The sequence below is a fragment of the Saprolegnia parasitica genome, scaffold supercont2.1443 (genome assembly GCF_000151545.1).
Source record: "Saprolegnia parasitica CBS 223.65 mitochondrial scaffold supercont2.1443, whole genome shotgun sequence".
Taxonomy (NCBI): domain Eukaryota; phylum Oomycota; class Saprolegniomycetes; order Saprolegniales; family Saprolegniaceae; genus Saprolegnia; species Saprolegnia parasitica.
In genome coordinates, this window is record NW_012157837.1 from 1 (window position 1) to 27,654 (window position 27,654).

A 27,654-nucleotide genomic window follows, 5' to 3' on the forward strand; every position below is an offset into this window, starting at 1 on the left:
AAAAACTTATTTCTAACTTAATATATTATATATTTAAATTATTTAAATGAACTCAAATTTTTATAACTGGTCATCTAGATGGCTTTTTTCAACAAATCATAAAGATATAGGTACTTTATATATGATTTTTGGTGCTTTTTCAGGTGTAGTTGGTACAACTTTATCTGTTTTAATTCGTATGGAATTAGCACAACCTGGAAATCAAATTTTTATGGGAAATCATCAATTATATAACGTAGTTGTTACTGCACACGCGTTTATTATGATTTTTTTTATGGTTATGCCTATTTTAATTGGAGGTTTTGGTAACTGGTTTATTCCTTTAATGTTAGGGGCTCCTGATATGGCTTTTCCAAGAATGAATAATATTAGTTTTTGGTTATTACCTCCTTCATTATTTTTATTAGTTTCTTCAGCTATTGTTGAATCTGGTGCAGGTACTGGTTGGACTGTATATCCACCTTTATCTAGTGTACAAGCACACTCTGGTCCTTCAGTTGATTTAGCTATTTTTAGTTTACACTTAGCTGGTATTTCTTCATTATTAGGTTCAATAAATTTTATTACCACTATTTATAATATGAGATCACCAGGTTTAACTTTTCATAAATTACCTTTATTTGTATGGTCAGTTTTTATTACAGCTTTCTTATTATTATTAAGTTTACCTGTATTAGCTGGAGCAATTACAATGTTATTAACTGATAGAAATTTAAATACTTCATTTTTTGATCCTTCAGGTGGAGGTGATCCTGTATTATACCAACATTTATTTTGGTTTTTCGGTCACCCAGAAGTTTATATTTTAATTTTACCATCTTTTGGTATCATAAGTCAAGTTATTTCAACTTTTTCTAGAAAACCTGTTTTTGGTTATTTAGGAATGGTTTATGCTATGATTTCTATTGGTATTTTAGGTTTTATTGTTTGGGCTCACCACATGTATACTGTAGGTTTAGATGTAGATACTAGAGCTTATTTTACAGCAGCTACCATGATTATTGCAGTACCTACTGGTATTAAAATTTTTAGTTGGTTAGCTACTATGTGGGGAGGTTCTATTCAATTAAAAACTCCAATGTTATTTGTAATTGGATTTTTATTTTTATTTTTAATAGGAGGAGTAACTGGTATCCAAATGTCAAACTCAGGTTTAGATGTAGCTTTACATGATACTTATTATATTGTAGCACACTTCCATTATGTATTATCTATGGGTGCTGTTTTCGGTATTTTTGCTGGATTTTATTATTGGGTTGGAAAAATGACTGGTCGTCAATATCCTGAAATTTTAGGACAAATACACTTTTGGTTATTTTTCATTGGAGTAAATTTAACTTTTTTCCCAATGCATTTCTTAGGTTTAGCAGGTATGCCTCGTAGAATTCCAGATTTCCCAGATGCTTATTCTGGTTGGAATGCTCTTTCTTCTTTTGGTTCTTATGTTTCATTATTTGCATCTTTATTCTTTTTTTATATTATTTATATAACTTTAACTAAAGGTGAAAAAGTAGAAGGTAATAACCCTTGGATTAAAACCTACTATAACACAAATTCGTTCGTAATAAAAACATAAAATATTTAAAAAATTTTTATTGTATAAGAAGAAGTATTTTTATATATTTTTAAAAATATATTATATATAAAATATATTTCATTTAATCAAATTTTAATAAAAATGTTTTTTATAAATCATGAAGTTTTTTTTTTTTTATTTTCAAGTATAGCTTTAACTTCAGCTATATTTGTTATATATTCAAAAAATACAGTTTATTCTGTATTTTTTTTAATCTTAGTTTTTACAAATATGACTGGTTTATTATTAGTTGCTGAAGTAGAATTTTTAGCTATAATGCTAATTATAATCTATGTAGGTGCTATTACCGTTTTATTTTTATTCGTTGTTATGATGCTAGATATTAAAAAAATTGAAACTAATAATAATAATTATGGTTATTTACCTATTATTTTTTTAATAAGTTTTATTTTTTTTATAGAAACTTTCACAATATTTAGTAAATCATTTACTTCTTATCAATATTTTATACACAAAAATTTAGCTATGGAAACATATTCTAGATTATGTGAAGACTGGACTTTTAGATATTCACCAGCTTATGAAACTGTTCCTTATTTTCATAATCAATGGCATTTAAAATTAGATTTAATAACCAATATTGAAACTTTAGGTCAAATTTTATATACATATAATGCTTTTTTTTTATTAGCTGCAGGTTTAATTTTATTAATTGCTTTAATTGGTGCAGTTACTTTAACTTTAAAAGAAAAAAAAGATAAAAAATTTTTAACTAAAAATTTATATAAACAATTATCGAGAAATTATATAAATGCTGTTTATAATATTAAACAGAAATAAAATAAAAAATACAGCCTTAACTTAATTGGTAGAGTCTTAGCCTTCTAAGCTACATTATCTAGGTTCGAGTCCTAGAGGTTGTATTTTACTTTTAAAAAAATTTTTGAATTATGGAAAATTAAATTTATATAATTAATTTTTATGTTATTACAAGCTGCAAAATTTTTAGGTGCTGGTTTAGCTACTATTGGATTAGCTGGTGCTGGAGTAGGTATTGGTAATGTTTTCGGTTCTTTAATTTTAGGTATTTCTAGAAATCCTTCTTTACAACAAGAACTAATGAGAGCTGCTATGTTAGGTTTCGCTTTAACTGAAGCAATTGCATTATTCTCTTTAATGATTGCTTTCTTAATTTTATTCGCATTTTAATTTTAATTAAAATATAATAAAATTATATTATAATATAATAATATTTATTATATTATAAAAAGGTCGAATAGCTAAGTGGTTTAAGGCAGTGGTTTGCTAAACCATCAGTTATTATTGATAACTCGTGGGTTCGAATCCCACTTCGACCTTAAAATTAAAATATATAATTATTTTATTTTAAAGATGATGTAGTTTAATTGGTAGAACGTAGGAATCATAATCCTAATGTTATAGGTTCAAGTCCTATCATCATTAAATACGGGAGGTAGCATAGTTTGGTTAATGTACCTGTTTTGGGAACAGGAGATCATGAGTTCGAATCTCATTCTCCCGATAAGAGAAAATATTTCAATTGGTAGAATGATAGTCTCCAAAACTGTAGGTTGTGGGTTCGAGTCCCACTTTTCTCGTTTAATTATATTATTATGACATTAAATACTAAATACGGTCAATATTTATTAAAAACACTTCCAATTATTAATTATACATTTAATAAAAAAGAATTATCATTAAATATTCCAGCGAATAAAATGATTCCTATTTTTTTTTTTTTAAAATATCATACTAACTGTCAATACAAAGTTATTTCAGATATTTGTGCTGTAGATTATTTAAATAGATTAAATAGATTTGAAGTTATATATAATTTATTAAGTATTAGATTTAATACTAGAATTAGAATAAAAATTATTATAAACGAATTACAATCTATTGATTCAATTACAAATATTTATAAAGGAGCTTCTTGGTGGGAAAGAGAGGTTTGGGATATGTTTGGGATTTTTTTTATTAATCATCCAGATTTAAGAAGAATATTAACTGATTATGGTTTCGAAGGTTATCCTTTACGAAAAGATTTCCCATTAAGTGGTTATTTAGAAGTTTATTACAATGAATTAAAAAAAAGAGTTGTTTATGAACCTATTCATTTATCACAAAAATACAGATTATTTGAATTTAATAGTCCTTGGAACAGAAAAACTAATTAACAAATTTTTAAGGTTTAATATAATAAGATTATGAGATGGATAAAAAATTCATTATTATCAGTAGTAAATAATCATTTAGTAGATTATCCTACACCTATAAATCAAAATTATTATTTTGGTTTTGGTTCTTTAGCAGGTTTAATGTTAGTAGTTCAAATATTAACTGGTATTTTTTTAGCTATGCATTATACACCACATATCGATTTAGCTTTTAATAGTGTAGAACACATTATGAGAGATGTAAATTATGGTTGGTTAATTAGATATACACATGCAAATGGTGCATCTTTTTTTTTTATTGTAGTATATACACATATGTTTAGAGGTCTTTATTATGGATCTTATATTACACCAAGAGAGCATTTATGGTGTTCTGGTGTTTTAATTTTTATTTTAATGATGGCTACTGCTTTTATGGGTTATGTTTTACCTTGGGGACAAATGAGTTTTTGGGGTGCTACCGTAATTACTAATTTATTTTCAGCAGTACCTTTAATAGGTAAAAATATTGTTGAATGGTTATGGGGAGGTTTTTCTGTAGATAATCCAACTTTAAATAGATTTTTTAGTTTACACTTTACTTTACCTTTTGTTATAGTAGGTTTAGTTTTATTACATTTAGTATTATTACACGAACATGGTTCTAATAATCCTTTAGGTATTTATATAAAAAATGAAAGTGTACCTTTTTATCCATATTTTTATGTAAAAGATTTATTTGGTTTTGTTGTTTTAATGTTAATTTTTTTTATATTTATCTATTATTACCCTAATACTTTAGGACACCCAGATAATTATATTCCTGCAAATCCAATGAAAACACCTTTACATATAGTACCAGAATGGTATTTTTTACCTTTTTATGCTATTTTAAGATCAATTCCTAATAAAATAGGTGGAGTTATAGCTATGTTTGGATCATTAATTATTTTATTAACTATTCCTTATACTAATTCATCGGAAATTAGAAGTACTATTTTTAGACCTTTATTTAAAGTATTATATTGGTTATTAGTTGTAGCTTTCTTAATTTTAGGTTGGATTGGTCAAATGCCTGTTGATTATCCTTATACTGAAGTAGGTATTATTGCTATGATATACTATTTTGCATTCTTTATGATTATTATACCTTTTATTGGTCATTTAGAATCTTTTTTAATTAGATATAATAAATAAAAATTTTTTATTTATTATTATTTAATTAAATTTTTTAAAAAAATACATTCTTTAAAGAAAAATGAAATCAAATTATTCAATTATTTTTATATTTTTACTTATTAGTTTAGTTTTATCTATTATAATTTTTACTTTATCTTTTATATTAATTCAACAAAAAGATGATTTAGAAAAATTAACTGCATATGAATGTGGTTTTAATCCTTATGATGATGCAAGAAAAGTTTTTGATGTTAAATTTTATTTAATTGCTTTACTTTTTATTGTTTTTGATTTAGAAGCTGTATATGTATTTCCTTGGGTTTTAACATTAAGCTCGAATTTTTCATTAGGATTTTGGACTATGATTGAATTCTTAATTGAATTAGTTGTAGGTTTTATATATGTATGGTGTAGTGATGCACTTGAATGGGATTAATTTAAAAAATGTGATTATAGATTAATGGTAAATCCTTTGCCTTCCAAGCAAATATTATGGGTTCGAATCCCATTAATCACATTAATATTTTATAATACCAAAAGCCCTTTTAGTCTAGTGGTCAGGACCTTGCCTTTTCACGGCAATAACACGGGTTCGAACCCCGTAAAGGGTATTTTTATATTTAAGGGGAAATAACTCAGTTGGTTAGAGTTTTGGCTTGTCACGCCAAGGGTCGCGGGTTCGAGTCCCGTTTTTCCCGTACAATTTTACGTAATAAATCTTTAAAATTTAAAAATAATTTATTTACTAATGATACCTATTATTATAAATGGTGTAAAAATGCATGTAAAAAAAAATATTACTGTGTTACAAGCATGTAATTCATTAAATATACAAATACCAAAATTTTGTTTTCAAGAAAATTTAAAAATTGCAGGTAATTGTAGAATGTGTTTAGTAGAAATTAAAAATTCACCTAAACCTGTAGCATCTTGTGCTATGCCTGTTATGCCAAATATGGAAATATTTACTAACACTCCTTTAGTTCAAAAAGCACGTGAAAGTGTTTTAGAATTTATTTTAATAAATCATCCTTTAGATTGTCCTATTTGTGATCAAGCTTCAGAATGTGATTTACAAGATCAAACATTAATTTTTGGTAGTGATAAAAGTCGATTTTTTTTTAATAAAAAAAGAAGCGTTGAAGATAAAAATATAGGCCCTTTTATTAAAACTATTATGACTAGATGTATACATTGTACTAGATGTGTTAGATTTGCTGATGAAATTTGTCGTAATGATCATTTTGGTACTACTGGTAGAGGTAATTCAACAGAAATTAATTTTTATGATAGAAATATATTTTATTCAGAATTTTCAGGTAATTTAATTGATCTATGTCCGGTAGGAGCATTAACTTCAAAACCTTATGCTTTTAAAGCTAGATCTTGGGAATTAACAAAAAAAGAAGGTATTGATATTTTAGACGCAATAGGTTCAAATCTAAATATAGATACTTTAAAAAATAATATTGTAAGAATTTTACCTAAAACTAACGTTAATATTAATAAAGAATGGATTAATAATAAAACTCGTTTTTTTTTTGATAGTTTAAAATATCAAAGAATAACTAAACCTTTAATAAAAACATCTGAAGGTTTTAAAGAGATTTCTTGGGAAAAAGTTTTTGAAACTATAAATAATGAAGTATCAAAAAGAGATCCTAGTCAAATACAAGGTATTGTAGGTAATTTAACTGATATTGAATCACAATTTATATTAAAAAAAAATTTAACTCAGTTAGGTATAAATAATATTTCATATTTATATGCAAATAAAAAAGAAAATATTTTTAATTCAGATTTATGTTCAAATTTTTTATTTAATAGTTCTTTAAAAAATATTGAAAATTCAGATTTATGCTTAATTTTAAATAGTGATATACGTTCAGAAGGTTCGATATTAAATATACATTTAATTAATAGATTTCAAAAAGGTAATTTTAAAATAGCATCTATAGGTCCTAAATATGATTATACTTATCCTGTAGATAATTTAGGTTTAAATATTAATACATTATTACAAATAATTGAAGGTAAACATACTTTTTGTAAAGAATTAAAAAAAGCTAAAAATCCTACAATAATTATAGGTAGTAATTTTTTTTATCAATACAAAGAAGCTGCTTTTATTTTAAATAAATTCAAAAATTTATCATTTTTAAATGGAAAAAATTTTAATATTTTACAAACTCAAACTTCGTATTTAAATTTTCTTGAAATATTTAATAAGAAATATAATTTTGAAAATATCAAAACTAATTTATTTTATTTATATAATACTGATTTTTATAAAAATTTAAAAGATGATAATAAAAATAATTATTATATTTATCAAGGACATCATTTTAATATAGATGCACAAAAATCGAATTTAATTTTACCAGGTTTAACTTTTTTAGAAAAAGAAGGTTTATATATTAATACTGAAGGTTTAATTCAAAAAAATAATACAATATTAAAAGTTAAATCTTTACAAAAATCAGATAATAATATATTTAAATTTTTATATATTTTTTTAAAGAAAAAAAATCAAAAAGATAACAAAAAAAATTTATTTTTAGAATTTAATAATGTTTATTCTTATTTATATAAATCTAAATTACATATTGTTAATTTATATAAAAAAAATACTATTAAAATAAAACAAATTAAAAAATATAAAATGTTTAATTTAAAAAAAAAATTATATATTGAAAATATTTTAGAAAATCATTCAAAAATATTAACTCAATCTAAAGTTATTTTAAAAAAAAAAACAAATATTTTTTAATAAAATATTTAATAATTAAATTTAATAATTTTTTATGTATTAAAAATAAAAAAAAAATTATTGTATAAGGAAAAAATTTTAATAAAATATATTAACAATAATTAATTATTGTTAATATATAAATTATTTTTTTTCATAAAAATCTTAATATGTTTAATATAATTCTTAAAACTATTGCCTTGATTCTTCCGCTATTAATTTCCGTAGCGTACTTCACTCTAGCCGAAAGAAAAATCTTATCTTCAATACAAAGACGTAAAGGTCCTAATGTTGTAGGTACTTTTGGTTTATTACAACCACTTGCTGATGGGTTAAAACTTTTTGTAAAAGAAACTGTTTTACCTAGTAATTGTGATGTGGTACTTTTTATTTTTGCCCCTATATTAACTTTTTTTTTAAGTTTATTAAGTTGGGTGGTAATACCTTTTGGTAAAGGTATGTCTTATGCTGAATTAAATATAGGAATTTTATATTTATTAGCTATATCATCATTAGGTGTTTATGGTATAATTATTGCTGGTTGGTCTAGTAACTCAAAATATGCTTTTTTAGGTGCTTTAAGATCATCAGCTCAAATGGTTTCTTATGAATTAACTATAGGTTTTTCAATATTATCTGTTATAGTATGTACTCAATCTTTAAATTTAATTGATATAGTTTTATGTCAAGAAAAAATATGGTATTGTGTACCTTTATTTCCGATTTTTATTATTTTTTTTATTTCATCATTAGCTGAAACAAATAGACACCCTTTTGATTTACCAGAAGCTGAAGCCGAATTGGTTTCAGGTTATAATGTTGAATATTCGGCTATGGGTTTTGCTTTATTCTTTTTAGGTGAATATGCAAATATGCTTTTAATGAGTAGTTTAAATACTATTTTATTTTTAGGTGGTTGGTTAGCTCCATTATATTTAAATTTTATCCCAGGTCCATTCTGGTTTGGTTTAAAAGTATCTTTTTTTGTTATTTTATTCGTTTTAGCTCGTGCTATATTACCAAGATATCGTTATGATCAATTAATGCGTTTAGGTTGGAAAGTTTTTTTACCTTTTACTTTAGGTTGGTTTATTTTAACTTGTAGTATATTATTAAGTTTTAATTGGTTAATTTAACTTTTAAATAATATATATATTTTATATATTATTTTTTATAATTTTAAAAATGTTTTTATTTAATAATATTTTAATTAATTTTATTTTATTTTGTCTAGGTTTATTAGGTATTATCCTTAATAGACAAAATATTCTTATTATACTTATGTCAATTGAATTAGTTTTATTATCTATAAATCTAAATTTCGTATATTTTTCTGTTTTTTTAGATGATATTATGGGACAAATATTTTCTCTAATTATTTTAACTGTAGCTTCGGCTGAATCTGCTATTGGTTTAGCATTGATGGTTTTATTTTTTAATATTCATGGTAATATTTCTATATATAAAATCCATATTTTATCTTTATAATTTAATTTCAATAAAAACTTTATGTATTCTTTAGCTATTATTTTTTTACCTTTATTAGGAGCTATTTTTGGAGGTCTTTTTGGAAAATGGATTGGTAATAAAGGGTCTGCCGTTATTACAACTCTTAGTGTTTTTTTAACTTTTATATTATCTTTAGTCATGTTTAATAATTCAATGACTTTTGCATTAAATACACATTTAATTGTAACTACTTGGATTTCAAGTGGACTTTTTTATTGTAATTGGGCTTTTTTTTTTGATACTTTAACTTATGTTATGTTAACTGTAGTAACAGGTGTTTCTGTATTAGTACATTTATATTCAAGTGAATATATGGGTCATGATCCACATTTATCAAGATTTATGTCATATTTATCTTTATTCACTTTTTTTATGGTTATATTAGTAACTGGTGATAATTTTATTCAAATGTTTGTAGGTTGGGAAGGTGTAGGTTTATGTTCTTATTTATTAATTAATTTTTGGTTTACACGTTTACAAGCAAATAAAGCCGCAATTAAAGCTATGATTGTTAACAGAATTAGTGATCTAGTATTAGTTTTAGGTATTTTAATTTTATTTACTAATTTAAAAACTGTAGAATATTTTAGTGCTTTTGCAACTATTTCGATTTTAGAAAATTATACTTTTTTATTTTTAAATTATAATTGGTCTATTATTGATATCATGTGTATTTTAATTTTTATAGGTGCTATGGGTAAATCAGCTCAAATATTTTTACATATTTGGTTACCTGATGCTATGGAAGGACCTACTCCAGTATCTGCATTAATACATGCAGCTACAATGGTTACAGCTGGTGTTTATTTAGTAGCTAGATGTTCACCTATATTTGAATATTCAGTTTTAACTTTAAAAATTATTACTATAATTGGAGCTTTAACTGCATTTTTTGCTAGTACTGTTGGTTTAGTTCAAAATGATATGAAAAAAATAATTGCTTATTCAACTTGTAGTCAGCTAGGTTATATGTTTTTTGCTTGTGGTTTATCTAACTATTCTTTAGGGGTATTTCACTTATCAAATCACGCTTGTTTTAAAGCTTTATTATTTTTAGGAGCAGGTTCAGTTATTCATGCTATGGGTGATGAACAAGATATCAGGAAAATGGGTGGATTAAGAAGAATATTACCTTACACCTATGTAATGTTTTTAATAGGTTCATTAGCTTTAATGGGATTTCCTTTTTTAACTGGTTTTTATTCAAAAGATGTTATATTAGAAATTGCTTTTGCAAGTTTTAATGAAGTTGGACATTTTGCTTATTGGTTAGGTACAATTGGTGCTAGTTTTACTGCTTTTTATTCAACACGTTTATTATATTTTACTTTTTTAAGTGAAACTAATGCTCATAAAAATGTAATTCTTCATGCTCATGATGCACCATTACGTATGGCTTTACCTTTAGGTATTTTAGCTTTAGGTAGTATTTTTATAGGTTATTTAACAAAAGATATGTTTATAGGTCTAGGTTCACATTTTTGGAATAATGCTATATATATACACCCTCAAAATATTCAAATGATTGATGCAGAATTTTTACCTACAATTTTTAAACTTTTACCTGTTATTTTTAGTATGTTAGGTTTATCATTAGCTTTTGTTTTATACCATTTTAATTTTAAATTTTTTTATGAATTAAAAATATCTAAATTTGGATTATTTTTTTATAATTTTTTAAATAAAAAATGGTTTTTTGATAAAATTTATTATGAATTTATAAATCAAAATATATTACAAGTAAGTTATAGTACTACTTATAAATTAATCGATAAAGGTATTATAGAATTTTTCGGTCCATACGGTTTATTACATTTATTTTCAAATTGGAGTAAAAAAATTACTTATTTACAAACAGGATATATTTACCATTATTCATTATTAATCTTTTTAAGTTTAATTTTATTTATAGGTTTATTATTACTTTCAGTATATATTAATATTTTAAATTTCATTTTTTTAATATTTATTTCTTTTTTTTCTTAAAAAAAAATTAATAAATATATAAAATTTATTTTTAAAATTTGTATATAAAATTTTTTATATGCAATTTTAAAAATATATAAATAAAAAATATTTTAATTTATATTAAATCATTTTTTGTTTTAATTTTATTTATATTTTTATTTTATTAGTATATAATAAATATTTAGATATATTATTTTTTAATTTAAAAAAATTTATAAAATCTGAACCTATTTTAAATTCATGTATAAAAAAAAAAATTTATTTAAATACTTTGTAATAAAGGGAATTAAAATTTAAATTAAAATATAATTAAATATTATTTACAAAAAATATAATTTTATCTATAAATAAAGATAAAGTTAATTATAAACAAAAATTTATGTTTGTTTATTTCAATATAAAAAAGAAATTAATTTTAAAATTAATTTTAAATTTTTAATAGAGTTTGATCCTGGCTCAGAATAAATGCTATTGGTATGCTTAACACATGCAAGTCGAATGTTTATTTTAATAGACATGGCAGACGGGTGCGTAACACGTGAATTATCTACCCTTTAGTTCAGCATAATTATTTTTTTAATAAAAAATTCTGAATAATAAATAAAGTTTTAAAAAACGAATAATACAAATTTTATATTTTTATAATATAAAATTTATATTATTTATAATTAACGTTTGTTTTATATTTTTATTTTATTATTTGATTTAAAACATGAAAAAATTAATTTTATATAGTAAAATCTATTCTTTTTTATAGATTAGATTTTAATTTCTTTTTAAATTATGATTCTACAATCGATTTTTTATAATAACTTTGAATTATTAATCCCAGAATTTTTTATAACATTAATTATTTTATCTTTTTTATTATTCGGTACTTTTTATAAAAATATTGATAATAAAAAAATATTAATAATAAAAACAATTAATAATTTAATTATTTTTTTATTATTATTTACATTATTATTAATGTTCAATACACAAAATATATCTATGACTTTAATGAATGGAGCTTTATTTATAGATAATTTAACTCAATTTATTAAAAGTATTTTAATTATTTGTACTATTTTATGTTATATTATTCAAACAAATTATATAATAAAACAAAAAATGTTTTCATTTGAAATTAATATTCTAATATTAATTTCTTTATTAGGTTTAATGTTATTAGTATCATCTTTTAATTTTATTACCTTATATTTAGCTGTAGAATTACAAAGTTTATCTTTTTATATATTAACTGCATCTAAACGTAAATCACCTTTAGCCGTAGAAGCTGCTTTAAAATATTTTATTTTAGGATCAATAGCTTCTAGTTTTATTTTATTTGGTTCTTCTTTAATTTATGGTGTTTTTGGTTCATTAAATTTTGGAAATATTTTTTTAATATTATCTAATGTTTATTATATTGAAAATATTGATTTAATAATAGGCGCTTTAAATGGTTTTTTATTTATTTTTATCGGACTATTTTTTAAAATAGGTGCTGCTCCTTTTCATTTTTGGTTACCAGATGTTTATGAAGGTGCTCCTAATAATGTAACAGCTTTTTTTGCAATTGTACCTAAAATTGCTTTTATAGGTATTTTAATTAGATTTGTTTTTGATATTTTAATAGATATTTCTTCTTTTTTTGAAATTATTTTTTATATAAGTGCTATTTCTTCTATGTTTATAGGTTCTTTAGCTGCATTACAACAAAAAAAAATTAAAAGATTATTAGCTTATAGTTCTATAAGTCACGTAGGTTTTATTTTAATAGGTTTTACTTCTAATTTATTAGAATCTATTCCTTATATTTTATTATATATTGTAGTTTATATAATTATGAGTATAAATTTATGGACTTCATATTTATCTTTAATTATAAATAAAAAACCTATTAAATATTTAACTGATTTATCAAATCTTTATAATTTTAATAAAATTTTAGCTTTTATTATTGTTTTAAATGTTTTTTCAATGTCGGGAATTCCACCATTAGCTGGTTTTTTTTCAAAATTATTTTTATTTATTACTGCAATAAAAGCACAATATTTTGGTTTAATATTTTTTAGTATTTTAGTAAGTATATTAAGTTCTTTTTATTATTTAAGAATGATAAAAATTATATTTTTTGAAAAAATATCAAAAAAATTATTTGTAAATCAAATAACTAAATTAAATAGTATTATATTAGTAATTAATACTCAATTTTTATTATTATTTTTTTTATATCCAAATATTATATTAATTAATTTAAATAAATTATATTTATATTTATTAATATAAATATTATAAAGTTTAGATAGCTCAGTTGGTTAGAGTAAAAGACTGAAAATCTTTGTGTCGGTGGTTCGAGTCCGCCTCTAGACAAATTATATATATTATCAAATGTATACTTTAAAATTAACAATTAAATCTTTACAAAATTTAAAAAATATTAAAACATATTTATTTAAAATCCAACAATTTTTAAAAAATAAAAATATAATAATAAAAGGAAATATATCTCAAAAAAAAAAAAATACTATATATACTGTACTTAGATCTCCACATGTATATAAAAAATCAAGAGAACACTTTAATTATAATTATTATAAACAAACTTTTCATATATTAAATGAAAATTTATACATTTTAATTTATTTTTTAATAATTATTAAAAAAATAATTCCTCAAAATGTATTATTAAAAACAAAAATTAAAAAAAATTAAATATGCTTATAGCTTAATAGGATAAAGCCGTAGATTGCGGATCTATTAGATGAAAGTTCAAATCTTTCTAAGCATATTTTTAGAGTATGGCCAAGTGGTAAGGCATCCGTTTTTGGTATGGAAAATCAGAGGTTCGAATCCTTTTACTCTAAAACTCAATAAAAGGGCCTATAACTCAGTTGGTTAGAGTATACGCCTGATAAGTGTAAAGTCAGTAGTTCAAATCTACTTAGGCCCATAATATTAGGGTAATTAGCTCAATTGGCAGAGTATTTCGTTTACACCGAAAATGTTAGCGGTTCGAATCCGTTATTACCCATTATTTATATATATAAAAATCATTTTTTATGACTACTATTAATCAATTATTTTTACAAAAACAAAAACGTTTAAAAAAAAAAAAAATAAATAAAAGTCCAGCACTTCAAAAATGCCCTCAAAAAAAAGGAGTTTGTACTAAAGTATATATAAAAACACCTAAAAAACCTAACTCAGCATTAAGAAAAGTTGCTAAAGTAAAATTAACTAATGAACATTCTGTTATTTGTTATATACCTGGAATAGGTCATTCTTTACAAGAACACTCTGTTGTATTAATTCGTGGAGGTAGAGTTCAAGATTTACCCGGTGTAAAATATCATATTATTAGAGGTAAATATGATTTAACAGGTGTTTTAACAAGAAAAACTTCAAGATCTAAATATGGAACTAAACGACCAAAATAATTTAATAAGAAATTCTTTTATTAAAATGTTATTAAAAAAAGGAAAAAAAAGTATTGCTGAAAATCTTTATAATAATATTTTAATTGAATTACGTAAAAAAACAAAACAAAAACCTTTATTTATATTAATAAAAACCATTGATATTTTAGCTCCAAAATTAAAATTAATAAATGTACCTGTAAGTAAAAGAAGAACTCGAAAAAAAAAAAATAAATATTTTTTAATGTTTTTAAATAAAGAGAAACAAGTAAAAGATGCTGTTAATTGGTTATTATCTTTCTCAAGAAAACGTAAAACAAATTTTTTAAAAAATATTCTTAATGAAATTTTAGGTACTTTTAATAATAAAAGTAAAAGTATTGTTAAACGAGATGATACTTATATCGAAATACAAAAATTACGTTATAATATCAAATTCAATAGTACTGTTAATTTATTAGATAAAGAAGAAGATTTTTCAACTTTTTCTCAAAAAAAAAAAAATAAATATTTATTATTTAAAAAATAATAAATAAAATAATAATGTACCCAATTTAACAGTTGGTATTTCCAAAAAGGGAATAAATATTCGACATTATTTATAATAATTTTTAAAAAACGTAAAATATAATTTAAAAATATATTATAAAAATATATTTTTTAAAAATAATTAGTATGAATAAGCTAACATATTTTACAATATTTACACTTTTCACCTATCAAAGTTTTAGTCTAAAACAATTTTATGAAAAAATTTTAAGAACGGTTTCTTGCTTAGATGCTTTCAGCAATTATCCAATATAAATTTAGCTACTCGGCGCTGCCCATATAGAACAACCGATACACCAGAGATTTATCCTCTTCGGTCCTCTCGTACTAGAATTAGAGTCTTTCATTTTTCAAAATATCTATAGAAGATAGGATCCAAACTGTCTCACGACGTTCTAAACCCAACTCACGTACCACTTTAATCGGCGAACAGCCGAACCCTTGGAACCTTCTTCAGCTCCAGGATGTGATGAGTCGACATCGAGGTGCCAAACGACTCCGTCGATAGGAGCTCTTAGGAGTCATCAGCCTGTTATCCCCGGAGTACCTTTTATCCGTTGAGCGATAATCTTTCCACAAAGAATTATCGGTTCACTATGACCGACTTTCGTCCCTGTTTGATATGTCTATCTTACAGTCAAGCAAGCTTGTACCATTACATTCCACAATTGATATATTGCCAATTTGAGCTTACCTTTGTACACCTCCGTTACTCTTTGGGAGGTGACCGCCCCAGTCAAACTACCAACCATACACGGTCTATTTAAAAAAAAATATTAGTTATTTATAATAATAAGAGTGGTATTTCAAAGAAATCTAAACAATTCACTGGCGTGAAGGTCTAAGATTACCACTTATTCTACACATATTTTATAAGATAACAGTATAAAGATGTAGTAAAGGTTCACGGGGTCTTTCCGTCTAACTATAGAGAATCCGCATCTTCACGGATAATTCAAATTCACTGAGTTTATGTTGGAGACAGCGGGGATGTCGTTACACCATTCATGCAGGTCGGAACTTACCCGACAAGGAATTTCGCTACCTTAGGACCGTCAGAGTTACGGCCGCCGTTTACTGGGACTTTCATTCAATGCGTAAACATCTCCTATTAATCTTCCAGCACCGGGCAGGTGTCAGACCCTATACATCATCTTACGATTTAGCAGAGTCCTGTGTTTTTATTAAACAGTCGCAACCCCCAATTCTGTGCCACCTTATATAAACGTTGATTCATATAAGGTACTCTTTCTCCCGAAGTTACAGAGTCATTTTGCCGAGTTCCTTCAACATAATTATCTCATACACCTTGGTCTACTCGACCTATCCACCTGTGTTGGTTTAGGGTACGGTTTTCAATATTAAAATATAAAATGTTACTCAACACTAAGGTTTTTCTATAGCTAGGTGGGCTGTATAATTATTTTAACATATAATTATTTTCTTAAATAAATAAGATATTACTTGCCTTTTATTTTATTATTTCTTATTAAAAGAATTCTAGCACTATTTATATTTTAAATATTTATTAAAAAAAGTTGTTTCTTGAAAATATTACTATTTTGTCACTTTTTATTAGAAATTTAATTTCAAAATTTTCCCATCACAGCTTGCTTTCGTCAAGTTCTGCTTAGGGGCCGTCTAACTCTATGTAGTTAATCTTAACATAGAAACCCTTGGATTTTCGGTGATAATGATTCTTGTCATTATTTTTTGTTACTAATGCCAGCATTTTCTATTCTGATATCTTCAATATATTTAACAACATATCTTTAACAACATACAGAATGTTCCGCTACCGTTTACTATTATTTAGTAAACTTGACGCTTCGGTAAATTTCTTTAGTCCCGATACATTTTCGGTGCAAAAAAACTAGACCAATGAGCTATTACGCTTTCTTTAAAGGATGGCTGCTTCCAAGCCTACCTATTGGTTGTCTTTATTTTTTCACTTCCTTTATCACTTAGAAAATTATTTAAGGACCTTAGCGTTCAATCTGGGCTGTTTCCCTCTCGACAATGGACCTTAGCGCCCAATGTCTGTCTATTTAAATACTTGTTTTTGTATTCGGAGTTTCTAAAAGTTCAGTAAGGTTTTAACCCCCCTAGCTTAATGAGTGCTCTACCCCAAAAAAAGATTTTTAAATGCTCTACTTCAATAGATTTCGCGGAAAACCAGCTATCTCTGAGTTTGATTGGCCTTTCACCCCTAATCACAAATCATCCCCGTATAATGCCACATACGTGGGTTCGATCCTCCAAATAGTTTTACCTATTCTTCAATCTGTTCATAATTAGATCACTCAGTTTCGGGTCTTATTTTCATAACTTATTTAAGCTTTTTAAAACTTGATTTCTCTACGCCTATTTTATTAATAAATTAAGCTTGCTAAAAAAATAAACTTGCTGGCCCATTATGCAAAAGGTACATTGTCACTTTATTAAAAAGCTCCAATTGATTATTAGCATAGAGTTTCAGAATTATTTCAAACTCGAAAGCTCTTTTTCACCTTTCCTTTACAGTACTTGTTCACTATCGGTCATTAATTATTTTATAGGTTTTGAGGGTGGTCCCCCAATCTTCAAAAAAGATTACACATACCTCTTTTTACTTATAAAAAAATAAAATAATTGAATATTTTATGAATGACATCCTACAGGACTATAACCTTTTAATGTAAATTTTTTCAAATTTTTCGGAATATACATATTTCATATAAATTTTTTTTATAACCTATTTTCCATGTTCACTCGTCATTACTTACGGAATCTCGTTTGATTTCTTCAATAGTTACTAAGATATTTCAATTCACTATGTTTAAAATTTTCACAAAGAAAAAGTTTTCTTTAGGAAATCTATATATATAAATAAATTATTATTCCATATAGCTTTTCGTTTTTATTACGTCCTAAAAATATTAATTAATGCCTAGGCATCCCCTCTATGCTTTTTTTATGTAACTTTAATACTTTTACTAATAAAATAAAAATATAAATAAAATTAAAACAAAAAAATTACTTTAATTAAATAATAAATTATTTTAAGAAATAAAAATAATATAAATATAAAAATATTTATTTTATAATTTTATCAGAGCTCTTCCAGCCACAGGTTCCCCTACGACTACCTTGTTACGACTTCATCACAGTTACTAAACCCTTCTTAGTAATTTAAATATAATTAATTACATTTAATAAATAATTTTATTAATAAATTATTTTTTTAAAATAAAAAAAAACAAATAAACGGCTTTAAAATGAATTAACTTCCATGATGTGACGGGCGGTGTGTACAAAGTCTAGTAACATATTCACCGCAACATGCTGTTTTGCGATTACTAGCGATTCCAACTTTATATGGGCGAGTTGCAGCCCATAATCCGAACTAAGATAAATTTTAAAGATTTGCTCCAATTTTTTATTATTATTGCCTCTCATTGTATTTATCATTGTAGCACGTGTGTAGCCCAATTCATAAGGGCCATGAAGACTTGACGTAATCCCCATTTCCATTAATATGTCATTAACTTTTTTTAAAGTGCATTTATAAAAAGAGTCAATCTTTAATATAAATTAGCAACTAAAAATAGGGGTTTCGCTCGTTAAGGGAATAAACCAAACATCTCACAACACGAGCTGACGACAGCCATGCAACGCCTGTATTTTTTAAAAAATATTTTAAAAATATTTACAAGAATTGGTAAGGTTCTGCGCGTATTATCGAATTAAACCACATGCTCCACCGCTTGTGTAGACTCCCGTCAATTCCTTTGAATTTCAATCTTGCGATTATACTCTTCAGGCGGAGTGCTTATCGCGTTAGCTTCTTAAAATATCTAAATTTCTCTAAATATGAGCACTCATCGTTTACAGCATGGACTACCGGGGTATCTAATCCCGTTCGCTCCCCAAGCTTTCGTTCCTCAATGTCAGTATATACCCAGATAATTGCCTTCGCCTTGAAAATTCCTCTTATTATTAAAAGATTTTATCCTTACAATAAGAATTCTATTATCCTCTATTTATACTCTAGTTTATCAGTTTTGAAAAAATAAATAAAGTTAAGCTTTAATTTTTTTTTTTCAACTTAAAAAACAACCTACGAACCCTTTACGCCTAATCATTTCGAATAATGCTCGCTCCTCTCGTATTACCGCGGCTGCTGGCACGAAATTAGCCGGAACTTCTTTTTTAAGTACTGTCTTTTTTCTTCCTTAATGAAAGAGCTTTACAACCTATTAGCCTTCTTCACTCACTTGGTATTGCTGGATCAGGCTTTCGCCCATTGTCCAATATTCCTCACTGCTGCCTTTAAAAAAGTTTGGGCCGTGTCTCAGTCCCAATGTGGCTGATCATTCTTTCAAATCAGCTAAAGATCGTCGGCTTGGTAGTCTCTTATACTACCAACTACCTAATCTTCCGCAAACTCATCCTTTAGCGTTTTTAAAACTTTATTTATTATTCAGAATTTTTATAAAAAATAATTATGCTGAACTAAAGGGTAGATAATTCACGTGTTACGCACCCGTCTGCCATGTCTATTAAAATAAACATTCGACTTGCATGTGTTAAGCATACCAATAGCATTTATTCTGAGCCAGGATCAAACTCTATTAAAAATTTAAAATTAATTTTAAAATTAATTTCTTTTTATATTGAAATAAACAAACATAAATTTTGTTTATAATTAACTTTATCTTTATTTATAGATAAAATTATATTTTTGTAAATAATATTTAATTATATTTTAATTTAAATTTTAATTCCCTTTATTACAAAGTATTTAAATAAATTTTTTTTTATACATGAATTTAAAATAGGTTCAGATTTTATAAATTTTTTTAAATTAAAAAATAATATATCTAAATATTTATTATATACTAATAAAATAAAAATATAAATAAAATTAAAACAAAAAATGATTTAATATAAATTAAAATATTTTTTATTTATATATTTTTAAAATTGCATATAAAAAATTTTATATACAAATTTTAAAAATAAATTTTATATATTTATTAATTTTTTAATAAAGAAATTAATATTAGATATTTAATTTCAAATGAAAACATTTTTTTGGTTTTATTATATAATTTGTTTGAATAATATAACATAAAATAGTACAAATAATTAAAATACTTTTTAATAAATTGAGTTAAATTATCTATAAATAAAGCTCCATTCATTAAAGTCATAGATATATTTTGTGTATTGAACATTAATAATAATGTAAATAATAATAAAAAAATAATTAAATTATTAATTGTTTTTATTATTAATATTTTTTTATTATCAATATTTTTATAAAAAGTACCGAATAATAAAAAAGATAAAATAATTAATGTTATAAAAAATTCTGGGATTAATAATTCAAAGTTATTATAAAAAATCGATTGTAGAATCATAATTTAAAAAGAAATTAAAATCTAATCTATAAAAAAGAATAGATTTTACTATATAAAATTAATTTTTTTCATGTTTTAAATCAAATAATAAAATAAAAATATAAAACAAACGTTAATTATAAATAATATAAATTTTATATTATAAAAATATAAAATTTGTATTATTTATTTAAAAATTGACTAGTAAAATCATTAGCTAAAGTACGTAATTTAGCTTCTAATTCTTTACTAATTTCTTTTTTAGTTGCAATTTCTACTAAAATATCATTATGATTATTTTTAATAAATTGTAACCAAGCATTTTCAAATTGTCCGATTTTTTTAACTTCAATTTTATCTAAGAAACCTCTAACACCTAAAAAAATGATAACAATTTGATCTTCAACATTTAAAGGTACGTTTAATCCTTGTTTTAACATTTCAGTTAAACGTACTCCTCTATGTAATTGTTGTTGAGTAGCTGCATCTAAATCAGAACCAAATTGAGAGAAAGCTTGTACTTCTCTAAATTGTGCTAATTCTAATTTCATTGAACCTGCAATTTGTTTCATAGCTTTAATTTGTGCAGAAGAACCAACACGGCTTACAGATAAACCAACACTAATTGCTGGTCTTTGACCTTGGTTGAATAATTCAGTTTCTAAGAAAATTTGACCATCAGTAATAGAAATTACGTTAGTTGGGATATAAGCAGATACGTCACCAGCTTGAGTTTCAATAACTGGTAATGCAGTTAATGATCCACCACCTATAGCAATATTCATTTTAGCTGCTCTTTCTAATAATCTAGAGTGTAAATAGAATACGTCACCTGGGTAAGCTTCTCTACCTGGAGGTCTTCTTAATAATAAAGACATTTGACGGTAAGCTACTGCTTGTTTAGATAAATCGTCATAGAAAATAACAGCGTGTTTACCATTATCTCTAAAATATTCACCTAAAGTACAACCGGTATATGGAGCTAAAAATTGTAATGGAGCTGAATCTGATGCAGTTGCTGCTACAATAATAGAAAAAAATAAAGCATTTTTTTCTTCTAAAGTTTTAGTTAAATCTGCTACAGTTGATCTTTTTTGACCTACAGCTACGTAAATACAAAATAATTGATTATCTTTATCACCACTTTGGTGTGCTTTAACTTGATTAATTATTGTATCCATAGCAATTGAAGTTTTACCAGTTTGTCTATCTCCAATAATTAATTCACGTTGACCTCTACCAATAGGAATTAAACTATCTACAGCTTTTAAACCAGTTTGTACAGGTTCACTTACAGATTGTCTTGGCATAATACCTGGAGCTTTAATTTCAACTCTACTTAAAGTATTTGATTTAATAGCACCTTTTCCATCGATTGGTTGACCTAAAGCATCTACTACACGTCCTAATAAACCTTCACCAGTTGGTACACTTACAATAGATCCAGTTCTTTTCACGAAGTTACCTTCTTGAATTTCTCTTTCATTACTGAAAACAACAACACCTACAACGTCAGGTTCTAAATTTAAAGCCATACCTTTAATATTACCTTTGTTAAATTCAACCATTTCACCTGCTTGAATTTTAGTTAAACCGTAACAACGAGCAATACCATCACTCATTGATAAAACTATACCAGTTTCTTCTAATTTTTTTTCACTTTTAAAATTTTTAATATTAGATTCAAGTATGTAAGATAATTCTATAGCCACTTATAGTAATAAATAGTTATATTATTATCTTAATTATATAAAAATATTAAATTATAATATTTTTATATAAATAAATATTTTTTTAGTTATAAAGTAATTTATTATTATTTTATAATAAACTCTCCAAGTAGGACTTGAACCTACAACTTTAGAGTTAACAGCTCTATACTCTAACCAATTGAGTTATTGAAGATTTTGAAGAAAATAGGATTCGAACCTATGATAGAATATCTAATAGATTTACAGTCTACCGCCTTAAACCACTCAGCCATTTCTTCTTAAAAAAAATAAAAGCGAAAAACGGGATTCGAACCCGCGACCTTAATCTTGGCAAGATTATACTCTACCAATTGAGTTATTTTCGCAATTATTTTTTATCAATTATAGGTATATTAAATTGATTTAATAATAAATATAAATATTTATATGATTTACAAGTAGTATGAATACTTATATCAATAAAAGGTAAATTTTGAAATTTTAAAAATTCTTTTTCTAATTCAAAAAAATTTAAAATATTTTTGATTTTAAAATTTAAAATATTTGTAGATTTTTTATTAACATAAATACCTTTAAAATCTTTAATATTTGGTAATACAAAAATAATAATTTTTTCTAAAAAAATATAAATATTTTGTTTTCTTAATGTTATTTTACAACCCATAATATCACCTTTTTTAATTTTAAAAATTATATTATTTTTTTTTGATTTAGTATTTAAAATCTGTTGATTTATTATTAAACGTAATAATAAAACAATAGATATCATTTTTTTTTTTTCCATATTCGAATTTTTTAAACCTATATTTAATATAATTTTATTAATTGTAGGTATTTTAAAAATATTATTAAAATTTAATTTTTGAATTAAATCATAAGTTATATTATGATTATAATGATGTTTTAAGTGATTCATTTTTATTATAAAATATTAGAAGCTAAAGAAAGAATTTTAAATTGTTTTTTTTTTCTAAATTCAGAAGTGATTGGTCCTAAAATACGAGTCCCCATTAATTTATTTTGATTATTTAAAATAACTGCACAATTATTATCAAATTTAATATAATTACCTATAGTATTTTTAACAGAATATTTAGTTTGAATAATTAAAGCTTTTAATAAATCACCTTTAGTTATTTTAATTTTTTTTTTTTTATTTAAACGTAAATTTTTAACTGATATTAAAATAGTATCACCTATAGTACCAGTAGCTTTTTTATAAATTTTTATACATTGTCCTATTTTTACTCCAGTATTGTCTTTTATTTTTAATTTTGTTTGTATATGTATCATAATAAAAAAGAATTTTATATATATTTCATGGCAAAAGCAGGATTCGAACCTACATATTCAGATCATGAGCCTGAGAAGTTACCTTTACTTTATTTCGCCTTTAAAAACATTGTATATAGATTAAATTTATCAAAGAAGGGACTCGAACCCTTAAATTTTACATCCTAAGTGTAACGTGTCTACCAATTCCACTACTCTGATATAATAAATATATTAATACCTACTATTGGACTTGAACCAATAACCTTTTTAAATAGGATCAGATTTTAAATCTAACGTGTTTACCAATTTCACCAAGTAGGCTTTTTTTTTAATGAATAATTCAATTTCATATTTAAAATTACATTTTTTAGAATTAAAATATAATTTAATTATTTTTAGTTTTTCTTTTTTATTTATTTTTTTAAATTGTTCTTTTTTTACAGATCAATTAATATATATATTTATAAAACCTTTATTAAATATTACTCATTTAAAATATTTTATTTATACTGAAATAACAGATATTTTTATTTTAAATTTTTATTTATCTTTTTTTTTTACAATACTTATTAGTATTCCATTTATTTTAATACAATTATGGTTTTTTTTATTACAAGGATTAAATAAAAAAGAAAATATTAAATTATTAAATTTTTTTTTTTTATTTTATATATTAAATTTTAATTTCATATATATATGTTTTATAACAATTATACCAAATCTTTGGTTATACTTTTATAATATAAATTATTTAAATAATTATATATTTAATATTTATTTAGAACCTAAATTATATGATTATTTTTTATTTATTTTTACATTCTTTATATATATATATATAATATTTATATGTTTATTTATATTTTATTTTTTAATAATTTATAATGTTATTAATATTGAAATTTTAATAAAAAATAGAAATATATTTTATTTCTTATTATTATTAATTACTTTTTTAATAATACCTTTAGATTTAATTAATCAAGTGTTATATTTTTTATCAATTTTAATTATAATAGAAATTTATATTTATATTTCATATATATTAAAAATATATAAAAAATAATAATTATTTTTTTAATTTTTTTAAAAAATTATTCTCTTTAACAATAATTTTATTTTCAATTTTATTAAAATCTTTTAAAAAAGATTTATTAAGCTCCATATTTTTTATATATTTAACAGAGCTTATACGTAATACAGCTCCGTTTTTTAATATTATTTTATTTTGATAATTAAAAAAATTTTCTTTTTTTTTAAACATAATTTTAATAAATAATAAAAATGGCTAGATAACATAATGGTAATGTAAAGGACTGCAAATCCTTTAATGACGGTTCAAATCCGTCTCTAGCTTTTAAATAATAATTTAAGGATAGAGTGGGATTTGAACCCACGGTATATTAACATATACTTCAGTTTTCAAGACTGATACTTTAAACCACTCAGCCATCTATCCATATTTAAATTTTAACGTCTTTTTTGTTTTGGAGAACGACAACCATTAAAAGGTAAATTAGTCTTATCTTGAATAAAAATTATTTTAATTTTTTTAGAAATTAAATTTTTAATTACATTATATCGACCAGGTCCTCTACCTTTAATAAAAATTTTTAAACAATATATCTTTTTAGAAATAAGGAATTTTTTAGCTTTATAACTAATAAAATGTATATTATATGGAGAATTTTTTTTTAAATTTGATGTTTTTTTTAAAGATTTACTAGACCATTGTTTATATAATTGACCTTTTTCATTAGTTAAGCTTAATATAGTATTTTTTAAAGCACAATTTATATATAAATGTGCTATTAATATTTTATTAATTTTAATTTTTTTTTTTATCATTTAAATAGTATTTTTTAATTTTTTAGAAGTTTTAGCATTAGTATGTGTACGTTGTCCACGTACAGGTAATCCTAAATTATGTCTAATACCTCTATTAGTTTTAATATTTAATAAATTATTAAAATTATCTTTTTTAATTTTTTTTAATAATTGTTCAATTTTTATATTTTTATTTATATAATTTATTAAACGGTTTAATTGATTTTTTTTTAATTTATTAATAGTTGTTTGAGGATTAATTCCAATATTTTTACAAATTCTTTTTGATTGAAATTTATTAATACCATATAAAATAGTTAATGAATATAAAATACTATTAGAATTTGAAATTGCTTTATCAAAAATATATAACATAATAAAAATAATTTTATCTATATACAATATATTTTTTTTTAAAAAATGATACAAAAAATAATAAAACCTATTACTTCATCACAACGTCAAACAGTTTTATTTATAAATAACTTAACAAAAAAATTACCAATTAAAAAATTAATAAAAGGTTTTCAACGATCTAATGGTAGAAATAATCAAGGTAAAATAACCGTTAGACATCGTGGGGGAGGTCATAAACGTTTATATCGTAATATTCAATTTAATAGAATTAACACTGAAGGTATTGTTCAAGCAATATGTTATGATCCAAATAGATCTGCTAATATCGCAAATGTTTTTAATGAAAAAAAAAATCAAAATTTTTATATTTTAGCACCTGAAGGTTTAAAAGTAAATGATCATATTCAAAGTGGACCTAATTCTGAATTAAAAATAGGAAATGCATTACCTTTATTAAATATACCTATTGGTAGTACAATACATAATATAAGTTTAAATCCTTTTTCAAAAGGAAAATTAATAAGAAGTGCAGGTACTTCAGCACAATTATTACAAAAATTATCAAATAATTATGCTAAAATACGCTTAAATTCAGGTGAATTACGTTTAATATTATTAACTTGTTATGCAACTTTAGGTATAGTATCTAATGTTAATCATAAAAAAATAAAATTAGGTAAAGCTGGAAGAGCTCGTTGGTTAAATAGAAGACCACATGTACGAGGAGTAGCTATGAATCCTGTAGATCACCCACATGGTGGTGGTGAAGGTAAAACCAGCGGTGGTAGACCTTCAGTATCACCTCAAGGTAAAATAACTAAAGGTAAACCTACCCGATCTAAAAAAAAATTAAATCAATTTATTTTAGAGTTTAGAAAAAAAAAAAATGTCAAGAAATAGTAAAAAATCTCCTTTTTTTAAATATAATTTAATAAATAATCAAAAAAAATGGATTAAAATTTTTAATAAAAATCTAGTTATAATGCCTCAAGATATTGATTTAACTTTTAATGTTTATAATGGCCAAAACTTTATAAAATTAAAAATTGTAAAAGATATGTTAGGCTATAAATTTGGTGAATTTATAAATACTAGAAAAAGATATATATATAAAAAAGCTAAAAAAAAAAGATAAATGGGTCAAAAAATTATACCAATTAGTTTAAGATTAAAAAATAGAAAAAATTGGCATTCACAATGGATAGTTGAAAAAAAAAACTATGCTGAAATATTACATTTTGATTTAGAATTACGAAAATATATAGAAACATTATTAAATAATAAAAAAATATCAACTTTACAAATAAAAATAAATAAAGTTTCTAAAAATTTATATATTTATGTTTTTGTACATAATACTTTTAAAAAAGAAATTTTAAAAAAACAATCAAATATATTATTTCATTTAAATTCGTATTTAAATAATAAATACAATATAAAACTTTTTTTTTTAAAAGCACATTTTAAATTAAATAATTATCAAAAAAATTTAAGATTTTATATTTATAAATATTTAAAAAAAAAAAGACGTAGACTTAAAGATAAAAAAATATTAAAATTTTTAAGTATATGTCAAATTGCTTTTACTTTAGGTAAAATGAATATTATTTCTAAATATATTGTTCGAACTATTAAAAAAAAAAAAATACATAGAGGTTATTTAAATTTTATTAATAGAATTTTAAAAGAATATTTTAAAATGAATTCGAAAATATTAGGATATAAATTACAAGTAAAAGGTAGAGTAAATGGTGCTAAACGTAAACGAAAATTAGTTTATCAAGAAGGACGTATTCCTTTAAGTAGTTTAGATAAAAATATACAATATACTTTTGATGAATTTATTACAAAATCAGGTGTTTGTAGTGTTAAAATGTGGTTTTATTTAAAAGATACTACTAAATTAAATAAATTAGTAAAACTTAAAAAAATAAAAGGACATTTTAAAAATAATTCAAAAAAAATGTTAAATTTTAAAAATAAACAACAAAAAAATAAATATACTTTTAATTTATCTAAAAAATAAA

At 23.2% G+C, this 27,654-nt stretch overlaps 21 protein-coding genes and 21 non-coding genes across 42 annotated transcripts; 30 read left to right on the forward strand and 12 right to left on the reverse strand.

Annotated features, from left to right (window-relative positions):
- Positions 1 to 46: 46 nt before the first annotated feature.
- SPRG_35000 (cytochrome c oxidase subunit 1) lies at positions 47 to 1,576 on the forward strand (the record flags this gene model as incomplete). The annotated part of the gene is made up of 1 exon: positions 47 to 1,576. The coding sequence occupies one exon, from the start codon at positions 47 to 49 to the stop codon at positions 1,574 to 1,576; it is 1,530 nt and encodes a 509-aa protein (XP_012213595.1).
- A 102-nt stretch (positions 1,577 to 1,678) lies between these two features.
- On the forward strand, positions 1,679 to 2,377 carry SPRG_35001 (NADH-ubiquinone oxidoreductase chain 6; the record flags this gene model as incomplete). Its single annotated transcript has 1 exon — positions 1,679 to 2,377. One exon carries the CDS (start codon positions 1,679 to 1,681, stop codon positions 2,375 to 2,377), a length of 699 nt encoding a protein of 232 aa, XP_012213596.1.
- A 10-nt stretch (positions 2,378 to 2,387) lies between these two features.
- SPRG_35100 lies at positions 2,388 to 2,460 on the forward strand. The gene has a single exon. It is a non-coding gene; the product is annotated as a tRNA-Arg (tRNA).
- A 58-nt stretch (positions 2,461 to 2,518) lies between these two features.
- On the forward strand, positions 2,519 to 2,746 carry SPRG_35002 (ATP synthase subunit 9; the record flags this gene model as incomplete). The annotated part of the gene is made up of 1 exon: positions 2,519 to 2,746. One exon carries the CDS (start codon positions 2,519 to 2,521, stop codon positions 2,744 to 2,746), a length of 228 nt encoding a protein of 75 aa, XP_012213597.1.
- Positions 2,747 to 2,807: 61 nt separating this feature from the next.
- SPRG_35101 lies at positions 2,808 to 2,895 on the forward strand. The gene has a single exon. It is a non-coding gene; the product is annotated as a tRNA-Ser (tRNA).
- A 33-nt stretch (positions 2,896 to 2,928) lies between these two features.
- SPRG_35102 lies at positions 2,929 to 3,001 on the forward strand. Its single transcript has one exon. It is a non-coding gene; the product is annotated as a tRNA-Met (tRNA).
- Positions 3,002 to 3,005: 4 nt separating this feature from the next.
- SPRG_35103 lies at positions 3,006 to 3,080 on the forward strand. Its single transcript has one exon. It is a non-coding gene; the product is annotated as a tRNA-Pro (tRNA).
- A 3-nt stretch (positions 3,081 to 3,083) lies between these two features.
- On the forward strand, positions 3,084 to 3,156 carry SPRG_35104. Its single transcript has one exon. It is a non-coding gene; the product is annotated as a tRNA-Trp (tRNA).
- A 15-nt stretch (positions 3,157 to 3,171) lies between these two features.
- Positions 3,172 to 3,735, forward strand: SPRG_35003 (NADH-ubiquinone oxidoreductase; the record flags this gene model as incomplete). Its single annotated transcript has 1 exon — positions 3,172 to 3,735. The coding sequence occupies one exon, from the start codon at positions 3,172 to 3,174 to the stop codon at positions 3,733 to 3,735; it is 564 nt and encodes a 187-aa protein (XP_012213598.1).
- A 30-nt stretch (positions 3,736 to 3,765) lies between these two features.
- Positions 3,766 to 4,911, forward strand: SPRG_35004 (cytochrome b; the record flags this gene model as incomplete). The annotated part of the gene is made up of 1 exon: positions 3,766 to 4,911. One exon carries the CDS (start codon positions 3,766 to 3,768, stop codon positions 4,909 to 4,911), a length of 1,146 nt encoding a protein of 381 aa, XP_012213599.1.
- A 61-nt stretch (positions 4,912 to 4,972) lies between these two features.
- Positions 4,973 to 5,329, forward strand: SPRG_35005 (NADH-ubiquinone oxidoreductase chain 3; the record flags this gene model as incomplete). Its single annotated transcript has 1 exon — positions 4,973 to 5,329. The coding sequence occupies one exon, from the start codon at positions 4,973 to 4,975 to the stop codon at positions 5,327 to 5,329; it is 357 nt and encodes a 118-aa protein (XP_012213600.1).
- Positions 5,330 to 5,339: 10 nt separating this feature from the next.
- On the forward strand, positions 5,340 to 5,410 carry SPRG_35105. The gene has a single exon. It is a non-coding gene; the product is annotated as a tRNA-Gly (tRNA).
- A 22-nt stretch (positions 5,411 to 5,432) lies between these two features.
- SPRG_35106 lies at positions 5,433 to 5,504 on the forward strand. The gene has a single exon. It is a non-coding gene; the product is annotated as a tRNA-Glu (tRNA).
- Positions 5,505 to 5,517: 13 nt separating this feature from the next.
- On the forward strand, positions 5,518 to 5,591 carry SPRG_35107. Its single transcript has one exon. It is a non-coding gene; the product is annotated as a tRNA-Asp (tRNA).
- A 50-nt stretch (positions 5,592 to 5,641) lies between these two features.
- Positions 5,642 to 7,663, forward strand: SPRG_35006 (NADH dehydrogenase subunit 11; the record flags this gene model as incomplete). The annotated part of the gene is made up of 1 exon: positions 5,642 to 7,663. One exon carries the CDS (start codon positions 5,642 to 5,644, stop codon positions 7,661 to 7,663), a length of 2,022 nt encoding a protein of 673 aa, XP_012213601.1.
- A 149-nt stretch (positions 7,664 to 7,812) lies between these two features.
- Positions 7,813 to 8,778, forward strand: SPRG_35007 (NADH-ubiquinone oxidoreductase chain 1; the record flags this gene model as incomplete). Its single annotated transcript has 1 exon — positions 7,813 to 8,778. One exon carries the CDS (start codon positions 7,813 to 7,815, stop codon positions 8,776 to 8,778), a length of 966 nt encoding a protein of 321 aa, XP_012213602.1.
- Positions 8,779 to 8,827: 49 nt separating this feature from the next.
- SPRG_35008 (NADH-ubiquinone oxidoreductase chain 4L) lies at positions 8,828 to 9,130 on the forward strand (the record flags this gene model as incomplete). Its single annotated transcript has 1 exon — positions 8,828 to 9,130. The coding sequence occupies one exon, from the start codon at positions 8,828 to 8,830 to the stop codon at positions 9,128 to 9,130; it is 303 nt and encodes a 100-aa protein (XP_012213603.1).
- A 21-nt stretch (positions 9,131 to 9,151) lies between these two features.
- SPRG_35009 (NADH-ubiquinone oxidoreductase chain 5) lies at positions 9,152 to 11,137 on the forward strand (the record flags this gene model as incomplete). The annotated part of the gene is made up of 1 exon: positions 9,152 to 11,137. One exon carries the CDS (start codon positions 9,152 to 9,154, stop codon positions 11,135 to 11,137), a length of 1,986 nt encoding a protein of 661 aa, XP_012213604.1.
- Positions 11,138 to 11,902: 765 nt separating this feature from the next.
- Positions 11,903 to 13,393, forward strand: SPRG_35010 (NADH dehydrogenase subunit 2; the record flags this gene model as incomplete). Its single annotated transcript has 1 exon — positions 11,903 to 13,393. One exon carries the CDS (start codon positions 11,903 to 11,905, stop codon positions 13,391 to 13,393), a length of 1,491 nt encoding a protein of 496 aa, XP_012213605.1.
- Positions 13,394 to 13,403: 10 nt separating this feature from the next.
- SPRG_35108 lies at positions 13,404 to 13,477 on the forward strand. The gene has a single exon. It is a non-coding gene; the product is annotated as a tRNA-Phe (tRNA).
- An 18-nt stretch (positions 13,478 to 13,495) lies between these two features.
- Positions 13,496 to 13,819, forward strand: SPRG_35011 (ribosomal protein S10; the record flags this gene model as incomplete). Its single annotated transcript has 1 exon — positions 13,496 to 13,819. One exon carries the CDS (start codon positions 13,496 to 13,498, stop codon positions 13,817 to 13,819), a length of 324 nt encoding a protein of 107 aa, XP_012213606.1.
- Positions 13,820 to 13,821: 2 nt separating this feature from the next.
- On the forward strand, positions 13,822 to 13,895 carry SPRG_35109. Its single transcript has one exon. It is a non-coding gene; the product is annotated as a tRNA-Arg (tRNA).
- Positions 13,896 to 13,899: 4 nt separating this feature from the next.
- Positions 13,900 to 13,971, forward strand: SPRG_35110. The gene has a single exon. It is a non-coding gene; the product is annotated as a tRNA-Gln (tRNA).
- A 12-nt stretch (positions 13,972 to 13,983) lies between these two features.
- On the forward strand, positions 13,984 to 14,057 carry SPRG_35111. Its single transcript has one exon. It is a non-coding gene; the product is annotated as a tRNA-Ile (tRNA).
- An 8-nt stretch (positions 14,058 to 14,065) lies between these two features.
- On the forward strand, positions 14,066 to 14,138 carry SPRG_35112. The gene has a single exon. It is a non-coding gene; the product is annotated as a tRNA-Val (tRNA).
- Positions 14,139 to 14,521: 383 nt separating this feature from the next.
- Positions 14,522 to 15,052, forward strand: SPRG_35012 (ribosomal protein S7; the record flags this gene model as incomplete). Its single annotated transcript has 1 exon — positions 14,522 to 15,052. One exon carries the CDS (start codon positions 14,522 to 14,524, stop codon positions 15,050 to 15,052), a length of 531 nt encoding a protein of 176 aa, XP_012213607.1.
- Positions 15,053 to 20,638: 5,586 nt separating this feature from the next.
- On the reverse strand, positions 20,639 to 22,168 carry SPRG_35013 (ATP synthase subunit alpha; the record flags this gene model as incomplete). The annotated part of the gene is made up of 1 exon: positions 20,639 to 22,168. A coding segment is annotated over one exon (1,530 nt), but the record flags the coding sequence as incomplete, so codon positions are not given.
- A 119-nt stretch (positions 22,169 to 22,287) lies between these two features.
- Positions 22,288 to 22,361, reverse strand: SPRG_35113. Its single transcript has one exon. It is a non-coding gene; the product is annotated as a tRNA-Asn (tRNA).
- Positions 22,362 to 22,364: 3 nt separating this feature from the next.
- Positions 22,365 to 22,446, reverse strand: SPRG_35114. Its single transcript has one exon. It is a non-coding gene; the product is annotated as a tRNA-Tyr (tRNA).
- Positions 22,447 to 22,460: 14 nt separating this feature from the next.
- Positions 22,461 to 22,533, reverse strand: SPRG_35115. The gene has a single exon. It is a non-coding gene; the product is annotated as a tRNA-Gly (tRNA).
- Positions 22,534 to 22,535: 2 nt separating this feature from the next.
- SPRG_35014 (ribosomal protein L5) lies at positions 22,536 to 23,084 on the reverse strand (the record flags this gene model as incomplete). Its single annotated transcript has 1 exon — positions 22,536 to 23,084. One exon carries the CDS (start codon positions 23,082 to 23,084, stop codon positions 22,536 to 22,538), a length of 549 nt encoding a protein of 182 aa, XP_012213609.1.
- Positions 23,085 to 23,089: 5 nt separating this feature from the next.
- On the reverse strand, positions 23,090 to 23,461 carry SPRG_35015 (ribosomal protein L14; the record flags this gene model as incomplete). The annotated part of the gene is made up of 1 exon: positions 23,090 to 23,461. The coding sequence occupies one exon, from the start codon at positions 23,459 to 23,461 to the stop codon at positions 23,090 to 23,092; it is 372 nt and encodes a 123-aa protein (XP_012213610.1).
- A 28-nt stretch (positions 23,462 to 23,489) lies between these two features.
- Positions 23,490 to 23,560, reverse strand: SPRG_35116. Its single transcript has one exon. It is a non-coding gene; the product is annotated as a tRNA-Met (tRNA).
- Positions 23,561 to 23,588: 28 nt separating this feature from the next.
- On the reverse strand, positions 23,589 to 23,662 carry SPRG_35117. The gene has a single exon. It is a non-coding gene; the product is annotated as a tRNA-Leu (tRNA).
- Positions 23,663 to 23,678: 16 nt separating this feature from the next.
- SPRG_35118 lies at positions 23,679 to 23,764 on the reverse strand. Its single transcript has one exon. It is a non-coding gene; the product is annotated as a tRNA-Leu (tRNA).
- Positions 23,765 to 23,774: 10 nt separating this feature from the next.
- Positions 23,775 to 24,509, forward strand: SPRG_35016 (sec-independent transporter; the record flags this gene model as incomplete). Its single annotated transcript has 1 exon — positions 23,775 to 24,509. The coding sequence occupies one exon, from the start codon at positions 23,775 to 23,777 to the stop codon at positions 24,507 to 24,509; it is 735 nt and encodes a 244-aa protein (XP_012213611.1).
- Positions 24,510 to 24,729: 220 nt separating this feature from the next.
- SPRG_35119 lies at positions 24,730 to 24,800 on the forward strand. The gene has a single exon. It is a non-coding gene; the product is annotated as a tRNA-Cys (tRNA).
- Positions 24,801 to 24,815: 15 nt separating this feature from the next.
- SPRG_35120 lies at positions 24,816 to 24,902 on the reverse strand. Its single transcript has one exon. It is a non-coding gene; the product is annotated as a tRNA-Ser (tRNA).
- An 11-nt stretch (positions 24,903 to 24,913) lies between these two features.
- Positions 24,914 to 25,291, reverse strand: SPRG_35017 (ribosomal protein S11; the record flags this gene model as incomplete). Its single annotated transcript has 1 exon — positions 24,914 to 25,291. The coding sequence occupies one exon, from the start codon at positions 25,289 to 25,291 to the stop codon at positions 24,914 to 24,916; it is 378 nt and encodes a 125-aa protein (XP_012213612.1).
- SPRG_35018 (ribosomal protein S13) lies at positions 25,292 to 25,645 on the reverse strand (the record flags this gene model as incomplete). The annotated part of the gene is made up of 1 exon: positions 25,292 to 25,645. The coding sequence occupies one exon, from the start codon at positions 25,643 to 25,645 to the stop codon at positions 25,292 to 25,294; it is 354 nt and encodes a 117-aa protein (XP_012213613.1).
- Positions 25,646 to 25,690: 45 nt separating this feature from the next.
- On the forward strand, positions 25,691 to 26,527 carry SPRG_35019 (ribosomal protein L2; the record flags this gene model as incomplete). The annotated part of the gene is made up of 1 exon: positions 25,691 to 26,527. The coding sequence occupies one exon, from the start codon at positions 25,691 to 25,693 to the stop codon at positions 26,525 to 26,527; it is 837 nt and encodes a 278-aa protein (XP_012213614.1).
- A 235-nt stretch (positions 26,528 to 26,762) lies between these two features.
- SPRG_35020 (ribosomal protein S3) lies at positions 26,763 to 27,653 on the forward strand (the record flags this gene model as incomplete). Its single annotated transcript has 1 exon — positions 26,763 to 27,653. One exon carries the CDS (start codon positions 26,763 to 26,765, stop codon positions 27,651 to 27,653), a length of 891 nt encoding a protein of 296 aa, XP_012213615.1.
- Position 27,654: the final 1 nt, after the last annotated feature.